The following is an 18,571-nucleotide window of genomic DNA, read 5'->3' as shown; positions in this document are numbered from 1 at the left end:
ATAGAAAATTAATTCTTTAAATGGCTCTTCAAAGAGCCAGTGTGAATCCAGTGAGGTAGACACACAAGAAAACTGTACTAAAATTTTGTCCACAGGCCATAGCACAAGTATGGTAACATTAATGCTCAAATCAGATGGCCCTGGATGAAAGATAAGTAAAAACAGTGCAGTAAGGAAAAAAAAAAACACATCAGTGCAGCCAGTTGACACCATGAAAGGCTGCAAAATCCATTCCTGCAAATAAGCAGAAAACTTGATATCATATTCACAGTGAACGGATTCGTTCTATGTGTAGGGGGAACTACATGCAAAAGGTGCATAATCAGTAAGATGAACACCTGCAATTTTGGAACTACAGCATCCTGACAATTGGTTGCTAGTCTCTGAATTTAGGACTTCATGACATATAACAACTTCAACCATATAGTCTGGCACAATGTGTGCAGTGAAAAGGAGATATTAGTATCAGTAACATGTACAATTAGAGAAAACTGCTGACAAATGCAGTCATTCTAAAGTAAGGTCTCCATGGCCAAACACAACAGTGCCATGGAAAAGGTTAAAATTTAGAATGAAAATGCAGAATAAGAAAAAGAAAAATCTAACAAATTCTACTAACAAATAACAGCCAACTATACTGAACTCTGGAAAACAAAATTTCTGTTGTAATTTTAAAAACACTGAATATTTTTAATTTTGCAATTTTAGAACAAGAGATATGAAGCTCAGAAACAGCATTAACATATACAGAAACCAAAATAATATTTTAACTGTACTACATCTTTTCCAAAAAGCAGAATTGACAGCTGGCATTTTTTTGTAGTCGCTGCTTATTCAACAAAATCATCCAAAGCTTATCCCATAGTGATTCAAAAGCACGAGTTTAAACAAACATTTTTTTGCTGAGATTTGGAGCCAAGATTAACAGTATGGAGAATAAAAAAAGAGAGCAGAGAAAATTGGGGTTTTTTTCAACAGTGACTAGAGCTTTGTTAATTCAAGGGTAAAATATATTCAGAAGACAGGTTTGAATAATAAGTTTAGATGATTACTTTTTTTTGCCAACCAAAATGTTTTACTATACTTCATGTCCTAAGACAAAAAAATGGTTCTCAAGGACTGTCACTGCTTCAATGTTAACATCTAAGACAGTGTCACTGTCGATCACAGCTGGCAAAGTACTGTCCCACCGTGCAAAAAGTATAATTAACACTTTACCACTAATTCTGCAGTCTTTAACAGATCACTTCTGGCATTGTAGTGAATAATTATTAGAATCATTCAAGAACAAAGAGCCATATTGTGTAGCCAAATTTGGGATCATCATAAGTTTCATGCAGTGGTAACTTTAGTCACATTGTCATACAGTATCTGCCTGTCCTACTGTATGCATCCAAAGTTTGTGTACTCCAGGACAGTCCTCTTAAAAATGAGAATAGTGTAAACTACTATGAACTTTGACACGAGGCAATCCATCTTTTAACTTTGGTCAGGGAAAAGAGAAATAAACATATATAACATTCAGTTTAGTGGGTCTAGAAGGCAAGGGAGTCACATGAGAGCAAGCTGATACTGGAATATGGTTGAATATTACTTATCAACAAAGAGTAAAATCCAGTCTGATGCAACATGAAAAGAAAATAGATTTCTCACCTTGCTCCAGCAATAAGCTCTTTTTGTCCTGGGTCAAATGTTAACTGTGAGAAGTCCACAGCATCTTCTGCTTTGAACACATGTAACCAAGGGGCAATTTCTAAAATCAATCAAGAAATACAACTGTTACTATAAATGTTCTAGATGTAGTATGTCAGGTACCATTAAATTTGCAGATATGGTGGGGCTGCAAGTTTTCTCCATATGGTTCTCTAAGAAAACATAGGAGACTTTCACCACCATGCCATGTAATTTATAACACAGGCCTGTAAAATATATAGAGCAGCCACCCAACACACACTTGAATGAAGTATACATATTTTGGTCTCATTTGTAAGCCAGGTATGTTTTTCCTCCTTAGGTAAAGCAGAAAACACCACAGTACAATTGCAATTCACTGGTACACACTCAAGTGAAGTCAAATTTATTTTCCATGCATCAGAAGCAGCTGAGGACTAGGGTTTTATTTAGCTATTTATTTATTTATTTATTTATTTATTTATTTATTTATTTATTTTCTCTACAAAAGTATCCAATCAAGTGAAAAACAATGAGAAAAACAAATAAATTTGACGTTTCACCATTTTCACGATAAAAAGGTTGAGAAATGAGGGATGAAAAAGAAAAAATGCTTGACATTCACTGAACTTTTTTTTTCACCCGCCTTTCTCAGACCAATTTAGTGCTACATTAAGCAGGGCAGACAAGTGAGTGAGTTGCTGAAAATCAGCAAGGAGCATTACTGGTATTCAGAATACAAACTTGTTCCTACTTTCAAACTTAAACACACATAAATAGTTGCACATCAAATCCTTAAATATTTTAATTAGTAGTAGTTATTTTTGCATTCATATCACTAACTGGACACACAACAGTTTGTCTACATGAACACAGTGTTCTGGAAACAGAGCATGATTTTTTTTTAATTTTACTTTTTTTAAATAGACACACAGAATACTTAAAATTGCTATAACAATATAAATGGCTCTCAAAAAAAGGTCCAGTTGTACAAAAAACCTCATCCTCTAGAGTTTTACAGTTCTCAGGATGCTGATTGAAGTTTGTTTTTTTTTTTTTTAATGTAGTCACAAAGCAGTGGTCCGGAACTTATGTGAAAGGTGAAGAGGGCTAGATATGTATGGCACAACAGGCTGAGGAACCATCTATTTGAAGACTACAGATTTGAAACATTCAACAGAAAGACCAAAGGTGAGCACACGGTCATGACCATCTAGAATACAGAGTAAAAACCAATCCACTCTCAAGGGTGCTGTAGAAGTGTAATTTTTGATACTGGTATCATCAGTTGCAGCTCAGGTTGACAAGATCCATTCTAAACTTCTTTCTTCACTCATGAGCATATTTTTCCTTTTGCAAATATCTGAGTTGAACAAATCCATGTCTAGTGCCTGTTTCAGGATGATTTGTTCCTCATTTAAATATTAAAATTTTAGCACAAGTGGGCTATCCATTCCTAAGGAATGGGCCCAGGAGAAAAATGTTATTCTGTGTCAAAACATGTTCAGCCATTGCAGACAACCATTAAAAGCACTGTGCAGAAGCTGTAGCATCATATACTTTGGAAAAAACAGATGGAACTGTGAAGTAGAATCACTTGGGTGTCAGAAAACTAACTTCTGCATTTTTAATGGCAGCCTGTATACATCTGGGCAATTTCAGGCATGCAATGCCAGTTGTACATGTTCTGCAGTACTTGTAGCTAAATTCACTGTTGATTCCGTCTGTGTTGGATAGGTTCTCAAATCAGGATCTGAACACTGTAGGGGAAAGGGGATGCGGCCGCATATTAGATAACTATGATTACAACTGACATCAGCTGTTACTGCAGATACTGTACATAAAACCTATCAAGATTCTGAAGAAGGAAAAACAATATACACACACATATACATTATAGGCCTGTGTAGCCTTATACATACTTATTTATCTACTTATATTTATATATGTAAGGCTACACAGGTAAGCCTAAAATAAGTGGTTTTTAATTTTTTTGTACTTGATTTTGCAACCTTAAATTTTCAGTCATGCATTTCATATGAAAAAATCAATTGCGAAGTTCTAAAAAGTTAAGAAATTAGGTAGGATATGAAGATGAAAAAATTCAGAGGTAAGTCATGAAGAATCTCACTTACTGGAAAAAAGACAAAAAAAAAAAGAGAACAAAAAATGAAAGCTAAATGCAATTAAGTTTATCAGTTTATCAGCCAATGTATCTAAAATCTCCATTAATTGCCTCAGACATTTCCCAAATGGACACAGAATATCCACATAGTTTTCACAGAAAAAATACATACATACACACACAGTCCCAATCAGGAAGAGCTCTCAGTTCTGAGAGATGCAAAGAGGCTACATTTCCTTATATTAAGCACTGTGACTGAGACAGAAGTGGATAGAAAACCATTTTATAAAGTAGCAGAAATTCAGACAAAATCATAATACTGATAAATAACCACTAAAATCAAAACCCGAAATATACTATGATAAAAAACAGGGTTTTAAAAAAAAAAGAATAGAATACCCATCCTGAGAGTCCAGCCAAGCCAATGGCAGAAATTACAAAAGAGTCTGTTAGGACAGACAAGGATATGGGTTTAGTCCCTTGGCTGCTATGTTCCTCTTCCAAATGGTTGCACAAGCCATGGGAAGTGCTGCTGCACACATACAGGGAATTTTCACTCTTTGAGATGGAAGTCATGGCTCCCTGGGCTCCCTCTACCTTTGCTTGCACCCAGAGTTACTGTCTTTGAGGAACAGTTTTGCAGAACCACACACAAACCTACTGAACTGACAAAGTGCAGCTCAGGTTATCAATGTACTAACACTCAAATTTATACTGCTGTGTGCAAATAAGTACAGCTGAGAATGCCACTGGCTCCCCAGCAGATCTGCACACGAGTAAAACCAGACCTGCTCTAGAAACATCAGTCTCTGAAAGAGAAACAGGGTAAGCAGTTGAGAATGGAATTACCTCAGCTCCATACTGGTAGAACGAGTGAGACCCTCAGTTTTCTGAAAGAAGAGGAAAGCAGTAGCTCCCCATAGCAAGGGGAGGCCAGAGACATTTCAGTACACAGAGGTAATGCAGTACCAGAAGACTACAGGGAAAACTGAGATTCGAATACTCAATTTCCTTCCACTTGTCAAGCTGTCTCAGCAAGACACAGTAAAGCTTCAAGGTACAGCAAGCAGGTGACTGAGACCATTACAAGGTTTGGAGCAAGTGAGCAGGGGCCAGGAGGGCAAGGCAAGCCTAGGCTAGAGAACAAGAAGAGAGGACTTGCTAAGAAAGACCTTGCTAAAAAATCTCTCTGAAATCTGATTCCTCTCTATCTCTCCAAAATATAAATTATTTTATCCTGTCTTTGTTGCATTCAGTAGTGTTCTCGCTTGAGGGAATAAGGTCAGGGAGAGTAAATGGCTGTTAGAGCTCTTTTTTTTTGGCAAACACTCTGAAACTGTATCTCATGTGTCACAGTGGCATCATGTGTTGTCCAGGAATAAGCCTTTATGAGATAAAGCTACAACTTCGTGACCCTTTTGTAAGGGAACACGAATACAAAAGCAGTGCCTGTTAAAAAAAAAAGGACAATCAACAAACCCATGTCCACTGTAAAAGAGTTTATTAGTGAAATTCTGTTGTGAGTTATGCTACAGAAGAATTATGTAACTAATTAACATAATAATTATATTTATTTTCACCAAAACAGCAAAATCTAGCTGAAAACCCAAAGGTGAAACAAGACTTTTCAGTTTTGTTATGAGTTATCAAGTTAAAGTCAAAATTCATAAAAAGCTATTAAAGGTGTATAAATTATTTTTTTCAATTAAAAAAATAATGATAAAGTAGTAAGCAGTTATAATTTCACTTTATTAATGGTTTTTATGCAGATGCAACTTGACAGGCTTTACAAAATAACATAGCTGTACATTTTGTATACTACAGCAGTACCATAAATAAATGTGTAAGTTAATTAAGCTGGCCTGCCAACACGTAACCTAATCGTATTGCTTGCCGATCACAGGTGACAAACAGTAACATCTCTACCTTTTCCAATTCTAATCCTCCCCTTTCTGGCATTCCACTCCCTTTCCTCTGCCCTCAATTCATGTGCAACACAGTAAAACTCCAAGCCCTTTATTGACTTCTCTCTTCTTTCTCCTGATACTGAAAGCATTTATTCAAACACACCTTCGGCCTGGACTTCTTAAAAAACTTCTTAAAAAAATGGGCATTTTTACCATTCTGCAGATATTGGTCTAAGAGTTAAAGTTATCCACAGAAAACTGTGTTATGGCATACATACAGTCATGACTACAGCCAATCTCCAACACACGCTGGGTCCTTCTGGTACATTTAAGGCATAATTACCCTTAGCAAAGAAAAATATTTTTTCAATTGCTATTACAGTACTGAAATCTGCAGGCCTTATAACTCAAAGACATTCCCAAAAGAAACACTTTCCCATGGAACTAAAATATGGATATTGAAAAAAATCTTTCTGAAAAAGCTACAGCTCTCTTTAACATGCTGGGAATCACATGCTATGGGTTTTCCTGGGGGGTTCAGGCTTTGGGAGAATGGGGGGTTAATAGCTTACATTTAATATGAAACAAAGTTTGGCATCATCCATAAATCTACAGCAAAGCAAACACATTGAAGTCCCCTCAGCTCTTAGGAAAGGTCAAAGGAGTCTCCTAAAGAGGTTTAAAGACAAAGGAGGTTAACAATCAAAGCTAGGTAGGAGGACATTAGATACTCATTAAAAAAAATGAAAGACCAGAAATCTCTCTCTTTTTTACTTTAAATTTAGTATCTGCCCAACAGGCCACAGCTTGTTTGGTTTACATTGTCCAAGGACTTGCCAAGGGCTGAGCTCTACAGTTCTTTACAAATGAAATCACAGAGTTCCCTCTAACCTAAGTTTCATTATTCAGCACTTCAAAGTAGAGCTACAGTAAGCAGTAAAATGGAGTAATGACTAATAAGGAATAGAGTGGAATGTTTTGAACCAAATTCAGAAGTGATCATTAATGGTAAATAACAAAGTCAAAAGACAATAAAGATTTCATGATTTAATTTAAAAATTAATGTAGACATTAAAAATATCAGTAGTGTTTATGGTATATGTGTGTCACATCTCATGCCATAGTGTCCTTTTTGAAAATAGTGAGCACAAAGTCAAACATATGCACAGTACCACCTTCTTGAAGAAATTTTGTTAGCTAAGTAACAACAATAATAATAATACCACAATGACTACAGCAACAACAGTAACACCGTAGCTGAAAACTAGCAGATTTGCAATGTTAACAGAAGTCTCTGGGTGGCATCAGTACAACAAATTCACTAATCTTATCAGAAGAAAATCAAAATATATTTCTGCGTGCTAAAGTTATTTTATAATTGAATGTAACTAATCTAAGGATTATACAATAACCTCCATCTTCATGAAGCTGTATAATTATTTTAACCTAAATTAGATCTCTTCCTGTGATACTCCAGTCACATTACTGTCCTCTTCAAAGGCAGGAAGAATGTCCGAAGTCTCTCTGCTACCTCGACTCCACTAAATTACCCCTACTGCTGTGATGACTGTCCCATTAACCCCAGGGGAAACTATTCAGCAATGTGTCAGGGCTGGCAGTATTCACTCATTCAGCATGTCCCGTTTGGGGATTTATTTGCAACATTTGCTTTTGAAGGACACAGTTAGGTGCACTTGTAAACACACTTGTGATGCTTCAGGACTCCACAGTCCTTAACTATTTTAGACCTAGGACTGAGAAAAGATTTTCTTCAGTAATTTCTGTGCATCATAAATTCAGTGTGACTGTTCTAATTTTAAAATTCCCATTATATTATAAATATATCTATGAATAATAACTTCACTGCGAACAACTTCATGATAACAAGCATTGGTCTGTGTTGGGAAAAAAAGACAAGAAAAATGGCGTGACAGAGCCTGTTGCATCTTTTAGGATTCACTTTTGTCTATACTTTTTTCCTAACATTCCCAATTACCAGTCTTTCCTAGCTTTTTCACACTATATTCTCTCCTCACTGAAATGCATTAAACACATCCTTGGCTAGCAAGTTATTGACTGACTGCAGACGAAAGGATAAAAGATGCCACAGCTCGAGTGAAGAAAGGAAATACGTGCAAACACTATTCGACAGGTTCCAACAAAAAAGGACGACGCCATCAAGACAGTTCAGCAAAAGAACAGCTGTATTACTGCTGAAATCAATCACAATTCACTCCCACTTGTCAAGAAGTGGGAGTGAGGCTTAGTTTGTCAACAACATAACTTATTTTTCTAGGACTTATTTGAAGCATGTGTTGCTCTGCATTTGTATGCAATGACTCGATGTTTTAAATAATTTTGATCAATACATTTAAAAAAAAAAGAAGTAAATACTGGATAGAAAGAAGCTATAGCTACAAAGATGTAAGTGACAATATAGGATATCCTATACAGGTGTTTTTTTCCTTAGATGAGCTCCTGAAAACACAGCTGCAAACAAACTCCCAGATTAGGCACGCGAGTTTATCCAGTTGTCATTGTAGTTGAGAGAAACCTACGCTACATCTGAACAAATACTTTGTGCACTCCTCAGGTTTCAGGACTGTGAAGCTCCACCACAACTATGGTGGTTCTATTTCCGGTACAAAGTGTTTAAAACCATAGAAATGGAAGTTATTCTTTACATACTTGCAAAGTCACGTTTTATTTTTACTTATTTTGGACCAAATTCTTATTCTAATGCTAGCCTAACTCTGTTGCAAAACAGGCTAGAATGGACTTTTCCCAATGGGCATATTCCCATTGGATTCATTAACTGTGAAATCATTACAGTTACAGCCTCGGGTCAACACTCTGGGCATTCATTAACCCTTTCTACATGGCTCCTAATACTGTCCTTTAGTATGATTACAGGGACAGACAAAACAACTATTAATGCATCTTACAATAGTAGAGCTTAAAAGTAGTACCATTTCCATTCCAGAGCTGAAGTTGCGTAGAAGGAGCAAGAAAATATCCAAGTAACATAAAATTAGGTGCTAGGCACATATACACTCCACCAGTATGAATTAGAGCCCAGGAAGGTGCTTTTTTTGTAATTTTTAATACACAAGAATGACAAACTACCACATTAAGAACCTTAGTCAAATGGACATATCAGAAAAAAACCAAGTCTCTAACATTTAAACCTCACAGAAAGAGACTAAGCTGTTCTAAAATAAATAATAATAAATTGAAAAGCCAAGAGAATACTAGCTCAATGCTCTAGAGAAATTTCTGATCCACCTGTTATTGAGATTAGAATGTAGTTGGCATGTCCCATGTCCACTTTTTCATTTATATGGTACAAGTATGCATATGTCAAGGCTAAAGAGGGTCATGGATGCAACAGATCTAACAGTCTTTGCTACCAGAGGACTCTAATAACCTAAATGGAATACAGTGGAAGCAGACTGAACACAACATTAGCAGAGAAGAGTACTAGTTCAAGAGCAAAAAGATGGCATCAGCTCACGCCATTTTATGCTTCTCTGCATAATGAAAGGATTAGGACAGATAGACATGTTACAATACTCAGTATTGCACTTTAATGAAAAAGGCATTGCACATAGCCCTCATCATAGAGAACACATTTATTCCTAGGCTGTGTACAGAATTAACCGTATGTGGACATCATAACTGGGATTAACAATAACATAACTACTATATTTATAGTAGTTAACCCCTTACTTTTTATAAAATTGAGAATTAAAATATTTCTTATAGAAATTATGAAAACTTTTTAATGTGGATAATTGAAAATTGAAAAATATCAGCATTTTGGTAATTAATGATTGGACATTAAGAACCATACAGTTTCTAAAATGGGGATCCAGGAAGATATAAGAAAACAAACATCACTTCTTCCTACAAAGGGAAAAACAAAATAAAAATTTTGTTTAGGTAGGGTTAGCTAATGCAATCCAATCCTCCATAAAGGAAAAGATGAAGTTGCAAAGTTGCCCAGAATGATTAAATCAGCAACCACAAACTAAAAGATTCCTCTTTTAAGTCTTACCACACTACATTTGGTTCTCCTTTGGAAACATGAAAACATGTCAGATCTTCATCTGCAGTTCAGTGCTCATCTTTGCTTAGAGGGAGGGGAGAAAAAAAAAAGAACCAACAAAAAGACAAAGCAACCTCAAAACTACAGCTCCCTTTCAAGATGTAATGTTTTGGAGGTCTCTAGATTACACAAACAAGCCAGCTGCCTTCTTTCTACTAACCAACAAAACTTAATACAGTCCTGAAACTTGCTTTTCCTTACAAAGGAAACTGCAGAGGCCAAGAAATAAATATGTATCTCTAGCCTTATCTAGAAGCCCTGCTAGCTTCTCCAGCTCTCCTCCATTTATTTGTAATAAAACAGATCCCAAGACCATAAACCTCTTGACATTTTCCAGAAAGTTCACCACCTGTTTATTGGGCATTCATTTTATGAACAGCTATTACAGCTTCAGAACAATTTTGGAGGTAATGAGGCAGGGCTGTAAGCAATTTATTTATTATTAATGGGAAAAACAGACAATCAAGCATAATTACAGTATATGTTTCTTGACTTTAAATGCATGAAAACTGGAACTTCTTTCTTAAGCCTATTGTAAACTTCCTTCTATCCACTCTTCTCATCTTTCATCGTTTATCTCACTAGGCAAAAAGTGGCTGCCCCCAGCATTTGCCTACTGCTCTCCAGGAAGGGCACACAGCAGTTGCCCTGTCCTGGTTCCCTGACATGCTTTTACAATCTGCTCTAACCTTCAAGGTCTGAAATAAAGCCTGCTTTTCTGTTTTCTTTGTCCTGACAGAGCTTCCCCAGCTAGAAGTACATATTTCTGCATTCTTATGTGTGTGCATATGTCTATTACCAGGATAATTAAAGGGAATTTGGGTTATGACTGTCTGTGCCCTAAGGGAAGAGACAGTAACATCTGCTGCAATGACTACTTATTTCTTACTTTTCTAAACAAGGGTTTGGAATTATTTATGCTTCATTGTTCAAACACACATATTGCATACAGATATAAGAAGGTGTAAGGGAAAAAAGACTGGACTCCCACCTAGATGAAAGCAGTTTCAGCTCTACCAGCACAGTTAAAAAACACTAACTTCACGCCCCAACTAGCACAGCCTACATGCTCTTCCCGGTGTGCAACTACCCCTTACAGTTACCAGCTCTGGTCCCTGTGCTGCTGCTGCCAGTCTTCTTGAATGTGACACAGAGGGACAGACTGATCATGTAAAACACTTGACATCCTTAGTCGTGCCCTCTCTTCAGAGGGGTTTAACTTTTCATGTTTTAACACTTACATGCTGCCTTTGTCAACCAGCCAGAGAATTCATTTTGATGGAAATCATGTGTAATGGCATGGTGGGGAAAAAAAGTGTTTTTCCCCCTGGAGTTAAAAAAATGGTAACCCCCGAGGGGGTGGTGTCACTTGATGTTGACTCAATCAGCGCCCCTGCAAAATTCAAACATATCACACCAGACCGAAAAGAAGGGGATGAGGCAGTTGGAGGAGAAGTGGCCATGTTCTGAGACCACAAGGAGCGGAGGGGCCAGGAGCCCCGTTGGGGGCTAGGTCCCCCCCAGCCTCGGCTGGGGGCTGCAGGAACTTGGAACAGTATTAGACTGCGCCAAGTATCTGTAGCTAAGAGCTGGGGAGTTTTCTCCACTGTGAGTGGGCAGCAGAAGACAGAAAAGCGGTGGCAGAGGCAGCGCTGAGTGGAAGGCTATGGCTGAAAGCCAAGAAGATAAGAAACAAGCAACAAGACGGCATGCAGCTGAGCAGAGAGACACAGAGATGTCTGATGGAGAGAGAGAGAGGACTAAGCTCAACAGAGACGGTTTTGGGGTAAGAACTGAATGAGCTCCCCCCAAAACCCCTTTGAGACCCCTCCTAGGAGGAGGGGGTGGACCCCTACTTGAAGGGAGTCTTGGAATGCAGCAGCACCGGAGAGAGGACTGAAGAGCTCAGAGACATCCCAGAGCTGCACCGGGATGGCCAGATGGAATGCGGGGGAAGTGGTCTTTTTCCCCCCCCCCCGCCCCGCTGCTGCCATGCTGGTAGTTTTGAGACAGAGCAAAGGAGCTCTGATAGAACATTTAGGGCAAGGACTGAACTGAAAGCTACCCTAAACATTCTGACCCAAGGGGAACTTAAATCCCCTGAGGAAAGGGACTGTCATGAAGATGCCCCTGCACTTCGTGATATGACGTGGTGAAGCGAGATTTCGTCCCGGCAATCACAGTCCACAGGAGAGAGACCTTCGCTCATAGCCGAAGGGTTGAGAGGGGTGAGAGGAGACCCCTTTGTGTGTAATGGAGAGAGAGAGATCCAGCTACAACAATCCAACTACAACTGCTGCATTGAAGAAGAAAGACACTGCTGCCCTGAACGTGGAAAGGATCTTTCCTTCTTCCCTTCTGGACTTTTATTGGAGGGAAAAGAGATTTGATCCAATGTAAATACTGCTTTATCATAGGAGAGATAGTTAGGATTATGTATATATGTATTTATTTGTGTAATAATTGTAATATAATTCCCTTCCCCCCATATTGAGTCTTGTGTTGTGTCTGGAAAACCCCTCTCACACTGGGGTGAATCGTGGGAGGTGGGCTTGGACTCAGAAATCGGATTTTTGGGGGTCTCAAACCATGACAAATGGTTATAGGAAATCAGTATTTGGCCTCAAGACAGAGTTTTGTAAAGAAATCTGCTGAATTTTAATATAGGTATTATAGGGAACAGAAACATAAAGCCAACTGCCCATAGACAGTTATGCCCTGTTATTTTAGTTGGAAATATCTATGCTTCAAATAGCAAGACCTTTTTTCTAGAACTGACCATCTCGCGATGATTCATTCTTATTTATGTTGGCATATGAACATACTAAACTTCTTCATTTACATTGTTTTAGAAAAATAAAATTTCTTGATTCTATCAATTCTGCCAAGACTACAGCTCATAAAATATTTTGAAGTCTGAAGATATTTAATGAAAAAACACAAAACCCAACAAAATAAGACATATCATGACACAGAGGTTATACAGAGCAAAGCCTGACACTAATCTTTGTAAGAGCTTGGAGCCAGGACTTCAAAAAGGAACATACTCTCCACCACAAAACCAAAAAGATGTCCCAAAGTCAGAAAAAGAAAGTGACAAACAAGAAAAAGAAAAGGAAAAACCACAACACCACGAAAAACACTTCTCTTTGTAGAACTTACTTTTGTTCTAAAAGGCACTGCCAAAGTCCAGGTATTTGTCACTATTAACAACTACTTTAGTCAATTTACTGTAGACCTGGTTGTAAAATGGTGAGCTCTTAATTCTCTGAAATGGTAGAAAAGAACCATATTTCTTTGTCCATAAATCCTTCAAGACAAAATCTGAAGTGAGCACTGGAAATGGAAAGACGAGCTCATGAAAAATCAACGGGTGGTCCAACCTCGATATGACAAATTGTCATGTAACAAGTATCTACCATGTTCAGTCACACAAAATCAGCTCTACCCAGTGTCCTATAGTCTTGTCGACAGCAAACAAGCAGTGCTGCAAAAGGGAGACAGGAAAGAAAGAATGTGAGAAAAACAAAAAACAAACAAACAAACAAACCAAAAACACTTTGAAGAAGCACTGACAGCACTTCTCTATTTCCTAACAAATCTAACAAACACAAAGTATCTCTGTAAGGTTATTTAAGAAATTAGGAAGAAAAATGAAAAATTAACAAATTTTTTTTCTACACACCTCTTAAGATTCCTGGAAATATTAGAGCTACAAGTAAGGCGCAAGGGTGGGCCACGATTTCCCCAGACCTGTCTGCCAAAGTGACGGGCAGCAGAAGGGAACATTCAGTGACCTAGTAAGGGTAGCAGGTGACACCAAGTGAGTGCAGTTTGGGCCCCATAGACATCGCACAGAATCTGGAAGGGAAGACCACTGGAATGAGTCTTTCCAAAAACTGTGTCGCTACCAAGTATGAAAACAAAGTTGCTCAGGATCAAACAGCCAGGAACTGCAGTTGGTGACATCTTTTCTGAACTAGCAGCCTAGGTTACTTAGAATCACAGAATGGTTTGTGTTGGAAAACACCATTAAGATCATCAAGTCCAACTGTTAACACCGCATTGCCAAGTTCACCACTAAAACATGTCCCCAAGTGTCACATCTGCACGTGTCTTAAATACCTCTAGTGATGGTGACTCCACCACTTCCCTGAGCAGCCTGTTCCAATGCTTATCCAACCTTCCAGTGGAGAAATTCCTCCCGATGTCCAACCTGAACCTCCCCTAGCACAACTTGAGGCCATTTCCTCTTGATTACTTGGTTTTTGGAAGAAGAAACTGACGCCCACCTGGCTACAACCTCCTTTCAGGTAGTTGTAGAGAGCCTCTGAGCCTCCTTTTCTCCAGTTTCCTCAGCCACTCCTTTTAAGACTTCTTTACAAGAAGTAATGAAGAAGAACTGAATTTAAGCTGTTTCTTTCAAAGTGCAGAGCCATGCTGCTGCCACCTCTGTGAGAGGCCAGGCAGGCTGTGTGGGCACTCTTATCAGAGGTGGAGCCCACAGGGCCATCTGCTTCACATGACACAGAGGTGTCTTGCTGGGCTGTGATGACCATGGAGCCATGAGCTCCGTGAAGACCTGGGCACAAATGGGTTACACCCAAGGCAAGTTAGCAGTGCGATGTTAACTAGCCACATACATGCACTTCTTCTTCCGTCACCATTCAGTAGCTTTGGACATATATTGCAATGCAGTCCCTGAAGAAGGAGAATTGAATTCACATGAATTAGCATGGAGATTATGCATAGAGAACTAAAACTTGAGCAGAACATAATTTATACTGTGCCATATGAGTTAGAAAGAATGGATATGCCTCATTAATGCCTTTTCCAAGGGGTAGATTGGTAGAATACTCACACTGATAGCTGTCAGTAAAAGGGACAGAGTACACCTTAAACATCTTATGAAAAAAAACCTTTAAATATTGCCTCATGGAAAAAAAAATAAAATAGAAAAATATCAAAGCAATATTGTGCTTTCTCTTGCTTTAAACACATCATAACTTCTAGAAATTAACAGAACTATAGCAGCTTACAAGCTCTATTTCTTGGTTGCTGATCTGTTTCTTCTCATCCAGTCTGGATGTTTTACAACCTTTTAGTAAAAAATGCTCATCGCCATTAAAAATACAGCTCTTTTGAAGAAGGAGAAAAAAAGAAAAAGAACAAAAAAAACAGATTTTAATTCCATCTGCCCACTTTGTACAGTTAGTAGAATATGGTAGGAGCCTCTCATTTTGCAGCTTCAATAACAATCAGGGAACTTCACATGCTGTAAACATCCAAATTAGGGCAATACAGAACAAATCAGCCATAGAAAGGCTTGCAGGACTTGTCTCTGCATCTCACTAGCTATTGTAGCCACTACTGCTTTTATATTATCAGAAATTTATTAAAATTATTAACATTCTATGAAGGTCCACTGCTTGGCTGGAATACCAAAATAATTGTAAATTGATGCTTGCTTTAAAATGTGAATGGGGGTGGGGGGGTGTGGAAACAGCCAATATGCAAGCCCTTTGCTTTGAGAATTCAGTCCCTGCCATTCCTTGGTTTTCATGGGAATGGATATCAATGATACTAGTGATTTAGGGAAATATAAGGGGATAGTAGCCTTCAATCTCCAAAGACATATTTTTTAAATTAACAGTAAACAGTTGAAGGTTGCCATTCCCCAGCAGAAGCTTAATCTCCTATACAAAATTAAAGGCAAACCTGATTCGATACAAAAAAGTATAAAGCTGGCAATGGAATTATTTTCCTCCTTAAGAAGAATTGGTTCTTGGCAAGGTAGTGCAAGCAATCTCATAGTCCTATCATCTAGACAAACCAAAGTTGCAATATCTAGCAATCAACTTTTCTTCACTGATGAATCATCTTTATTTAAAGAAAAACCCAACAGATGATAGGGAATGGAAAGCAATACACCTTAATCTCTCTGCAGAAGCTGGCAGGAGGTCTTTGAAACGTATGTATGAAAAACTAGGAAAGGAAGGAAAAAGTAGTAAAAACTGAACAGCTTAGTAGATTACTATAAGTTTAAAAGGTAACTTGCAACAAGCTTAGGGAAAAGAGAAGCGAGTACAAACAAAAACAAGTTCATACGGCATATATCCTTCTTCATTCAGCCCACATGTTATTTCCTCTTGGCACATGTTAAGTGCATGCACTGCATGCGGAAACCACAGGATAAAATGAGCAGAGCAATGTACTGAGTCTATATTACTTAGACAAACATCAAGTGAGGGAATTCTGTGGTGGTCAGACAGTAAGGTTAAGAAAATATATTTCTTAGGATTCCCTAACCAAGGAATCAAAAAATAACTATGCTATTTTTCTTTTCTGGTTAACCTCAAGTTGAAATGAAGGGTTTGTGTTCATTTCTTCTATGGATTGAGACATGCTATTTTTAAGCATGTTTATTCAACAGATAACTTTGTTACAGCACAGCATGTATTTAAATTATCACTAAATATAGCTTCTAAAATTATGTAAACTGATTTTTTTTATTGAGACAGCACAACCCTAAATTCTTATTTTATGAGAGCACAGAAGAATGAGATTTGCCCCAGAGCAAATGATCTCAGCTGTACTCAGCATCAATTAAGTCAAGTGCACAACTTTACTGTATTTCTGATAGAAGAGGCAAAGTAATTCAATTTTAGGTAGGTAAACTGCAGGACAGTCAATACTTAAAATTTTACATCTAAAACTGGATTTAAGTCAATTTTTTTCCAGCTGATTCACACACTACTAAGCACTTGTGATGGTCCCTTCAGTTCTACATCATGGACAGGGGTCTGCCTACAGACAGAGTCTTCAGTTGAGTTTTGACAGGTCTAACAATTTCAAAGTTCAACAAATGCATGTGTCTGGGGAAACAAGGTGCTGCTGTAACTACTTTTACACTTTTTGTTGATTGTTTTGGGTTTCTTTCTTCTTTAAACCTAATAAAAGCTCAGATCCGCAGGGAGCTACCACAAAAGTTCTGTAGAGCAGGCAAATTTTGAAACGATGGAAATATTACACAAATATTACACCACTCAACCATTTTGCTTTGTTTTTTTGCATAAGAATAGTTCAGCTTTTATAAACATACATTGTTTCTCATAGAGCAAATTTGGTTTTCATAGTCTTTTCTAGCTGTTTGGGTTAAACACATCTCTTTACTCTATTAACAGAGTATGTTTTCCAAGAGTCTGTTTTCCAAGAAATTGACCATCACTAAACCCTAATACACTTGCAGAGCTAGCATTTCATAACTATATGCAAATAAAAGCATATCCAACTATAATAAAATTTAATAAAAATGAAAATTGTAAGGCTCCATGTTTAATAACTAGCTTATTTAAGCACTTTTTCTCTCTTAACTCTTAAGTTATTTTAAGCATAAATATACTTCTTTACATGTTGTTAAAAACAGATGGAAACATATGCATAGATCAATGATCTCCCACTGTGAGTCTCTGTGTGTCTATTCTGTCCCCTGCATCTTCTTTCCTCTCCCCCAATTCTAAGTTACACGATTTATAATCTCTTGACTCTAATGCCTCTATTGGAATTATGCCAGTATAGCTGATCAATCCTTAGTCATCATCATGGCTAGGCTTCGCGAGTGAAGATTTGGGAAGGGCTCTATCCACATTTGTTACAAGCACATTGGTGGCTAATGAGGTCAACACGAGATAGACATGTCTGATTGCAAAAGGCACAGCAGAAAGACTCCTTAGGTGGTGTATTGAGCAAGACACGGTTCTTTCTGCGTTGTCTTTTCTCCTCAAGAGAGATCCTGTGTGCGTTCTCAAAGGAAACGGCAGCGTTATAGATGGTGTGTCTCCAGGCCTCCCGATTTGAGGCCAGAGTAGACCAGTTATGTTGATCAATATGGCCAAGGCTAAGATGTTGTTTCAGGGACTCTTTGTATCTTTTCTTCGGGGCTCCTCTCATGCGGCAGCCGGTGGCAAGTTCACCATAGAGCAAGATCTTAGGGAGGCGGTGGTCCTTCATCCTGGAGACGTGCCCTGCCCAGCACAGCTGTGTTCTCAGCTACATGGCCTCAATACTTGTGACTGCTGTTTGTTCTAGAACAGATGTATTGGTCACATAATCTGACCAGTGGATGTTAAGGATTGTACGGAGCATTAATGCCTGCATGTTACATATGCAGACAGATTTTTTTTTTTAAGCCTGAATTTCAACATACTAGCACATCTTTGTACATCTGGAGGCAGACTTCTCCTTAGAGAGAGAGAAAAGAACTTCGAAGAGGGAACATGCATCATCAGTTAGTTTCACCACATAAAACACTGAATTGCACACTACCAGTTGATCTTGTCAATCCATCCCATACTTAGAGATCTATTTTTATATAAGTCTGTTTTCCATGATAGGTCTTAACAACTTTAAATAACGAGAAAAGGAAATTTCCAGCTTCCTAACATGACACAAAATGCCTTATTCTAGTCTAAGGAAGTTCTACGACAACAAATTTTAAAGCTGCCAACATTTTCTGATCTAAGACTTTCTTATTTATAGTTTCTGGGAGAGTGCAAAGGTGCATTATGCTGTCCTAATATTAATTATGCAGATAAATAAATTACAACATGGTTATTACCACTGTGTATGAAATATAAAATGAAACCAATTTTTAGATCATGTCAAAAATCCTATGAAAGTGCCTGCATTTCTCCTGCTTCTGCACCTTGTTTTTCCTCTTCCAACAGAAAACAAAGTACTTGAGTAAAAATTCTCAACTGG

At 37.9% G+C, this 18,571-nt stretch overlaps 1 protein-coding gene across 9 annotated transcripts in view; it reads right to left on the bottom strand.

Moving 5' to 3' along the window:
* SEMA5A (semaphorin 5A) overlaps positions 1–18,571 on the bottom strand; it is a 325,120-nt gene that overhangs the window by 204,592 nt on the left and 101,957 nt on the right. For all 9 annotated transcript variants that reach the window (XM_051798972.1, XM_051798980.1, XM_051798971.1 and 6 more), the window contains one exon: positions 1,654–1,753. In XM_051798972.1, coding sequence (XP_051654932.1) covers positions 1,654–1,753 — 100 coding nt within the window. The remainder of the gene's footprint in view (positions 1–1,653; positions 1,754–18,571) is intronic.

Source organism: Manacus candei, unplaced genomic scaffold (genome assembly GCF_025592945.1).
Source record: "Manacus candei isolate 608988 ecotype Guabito, Panama unplaced genomic scaffold, ASM2559294v1 h1tg000049l, whole genome shotgun sequence".
Lineage (NCBI taxonomy): Eukaryota > Metazoa > Chordata > Aves > Passeriformes > Pipridae > Manacus > Manacus candei.
The sequence above is the reverse complement of the archived record's forward strand: the minus strand, read 5'-3'. Positions and strand labels throughout refer to the sequence as shown.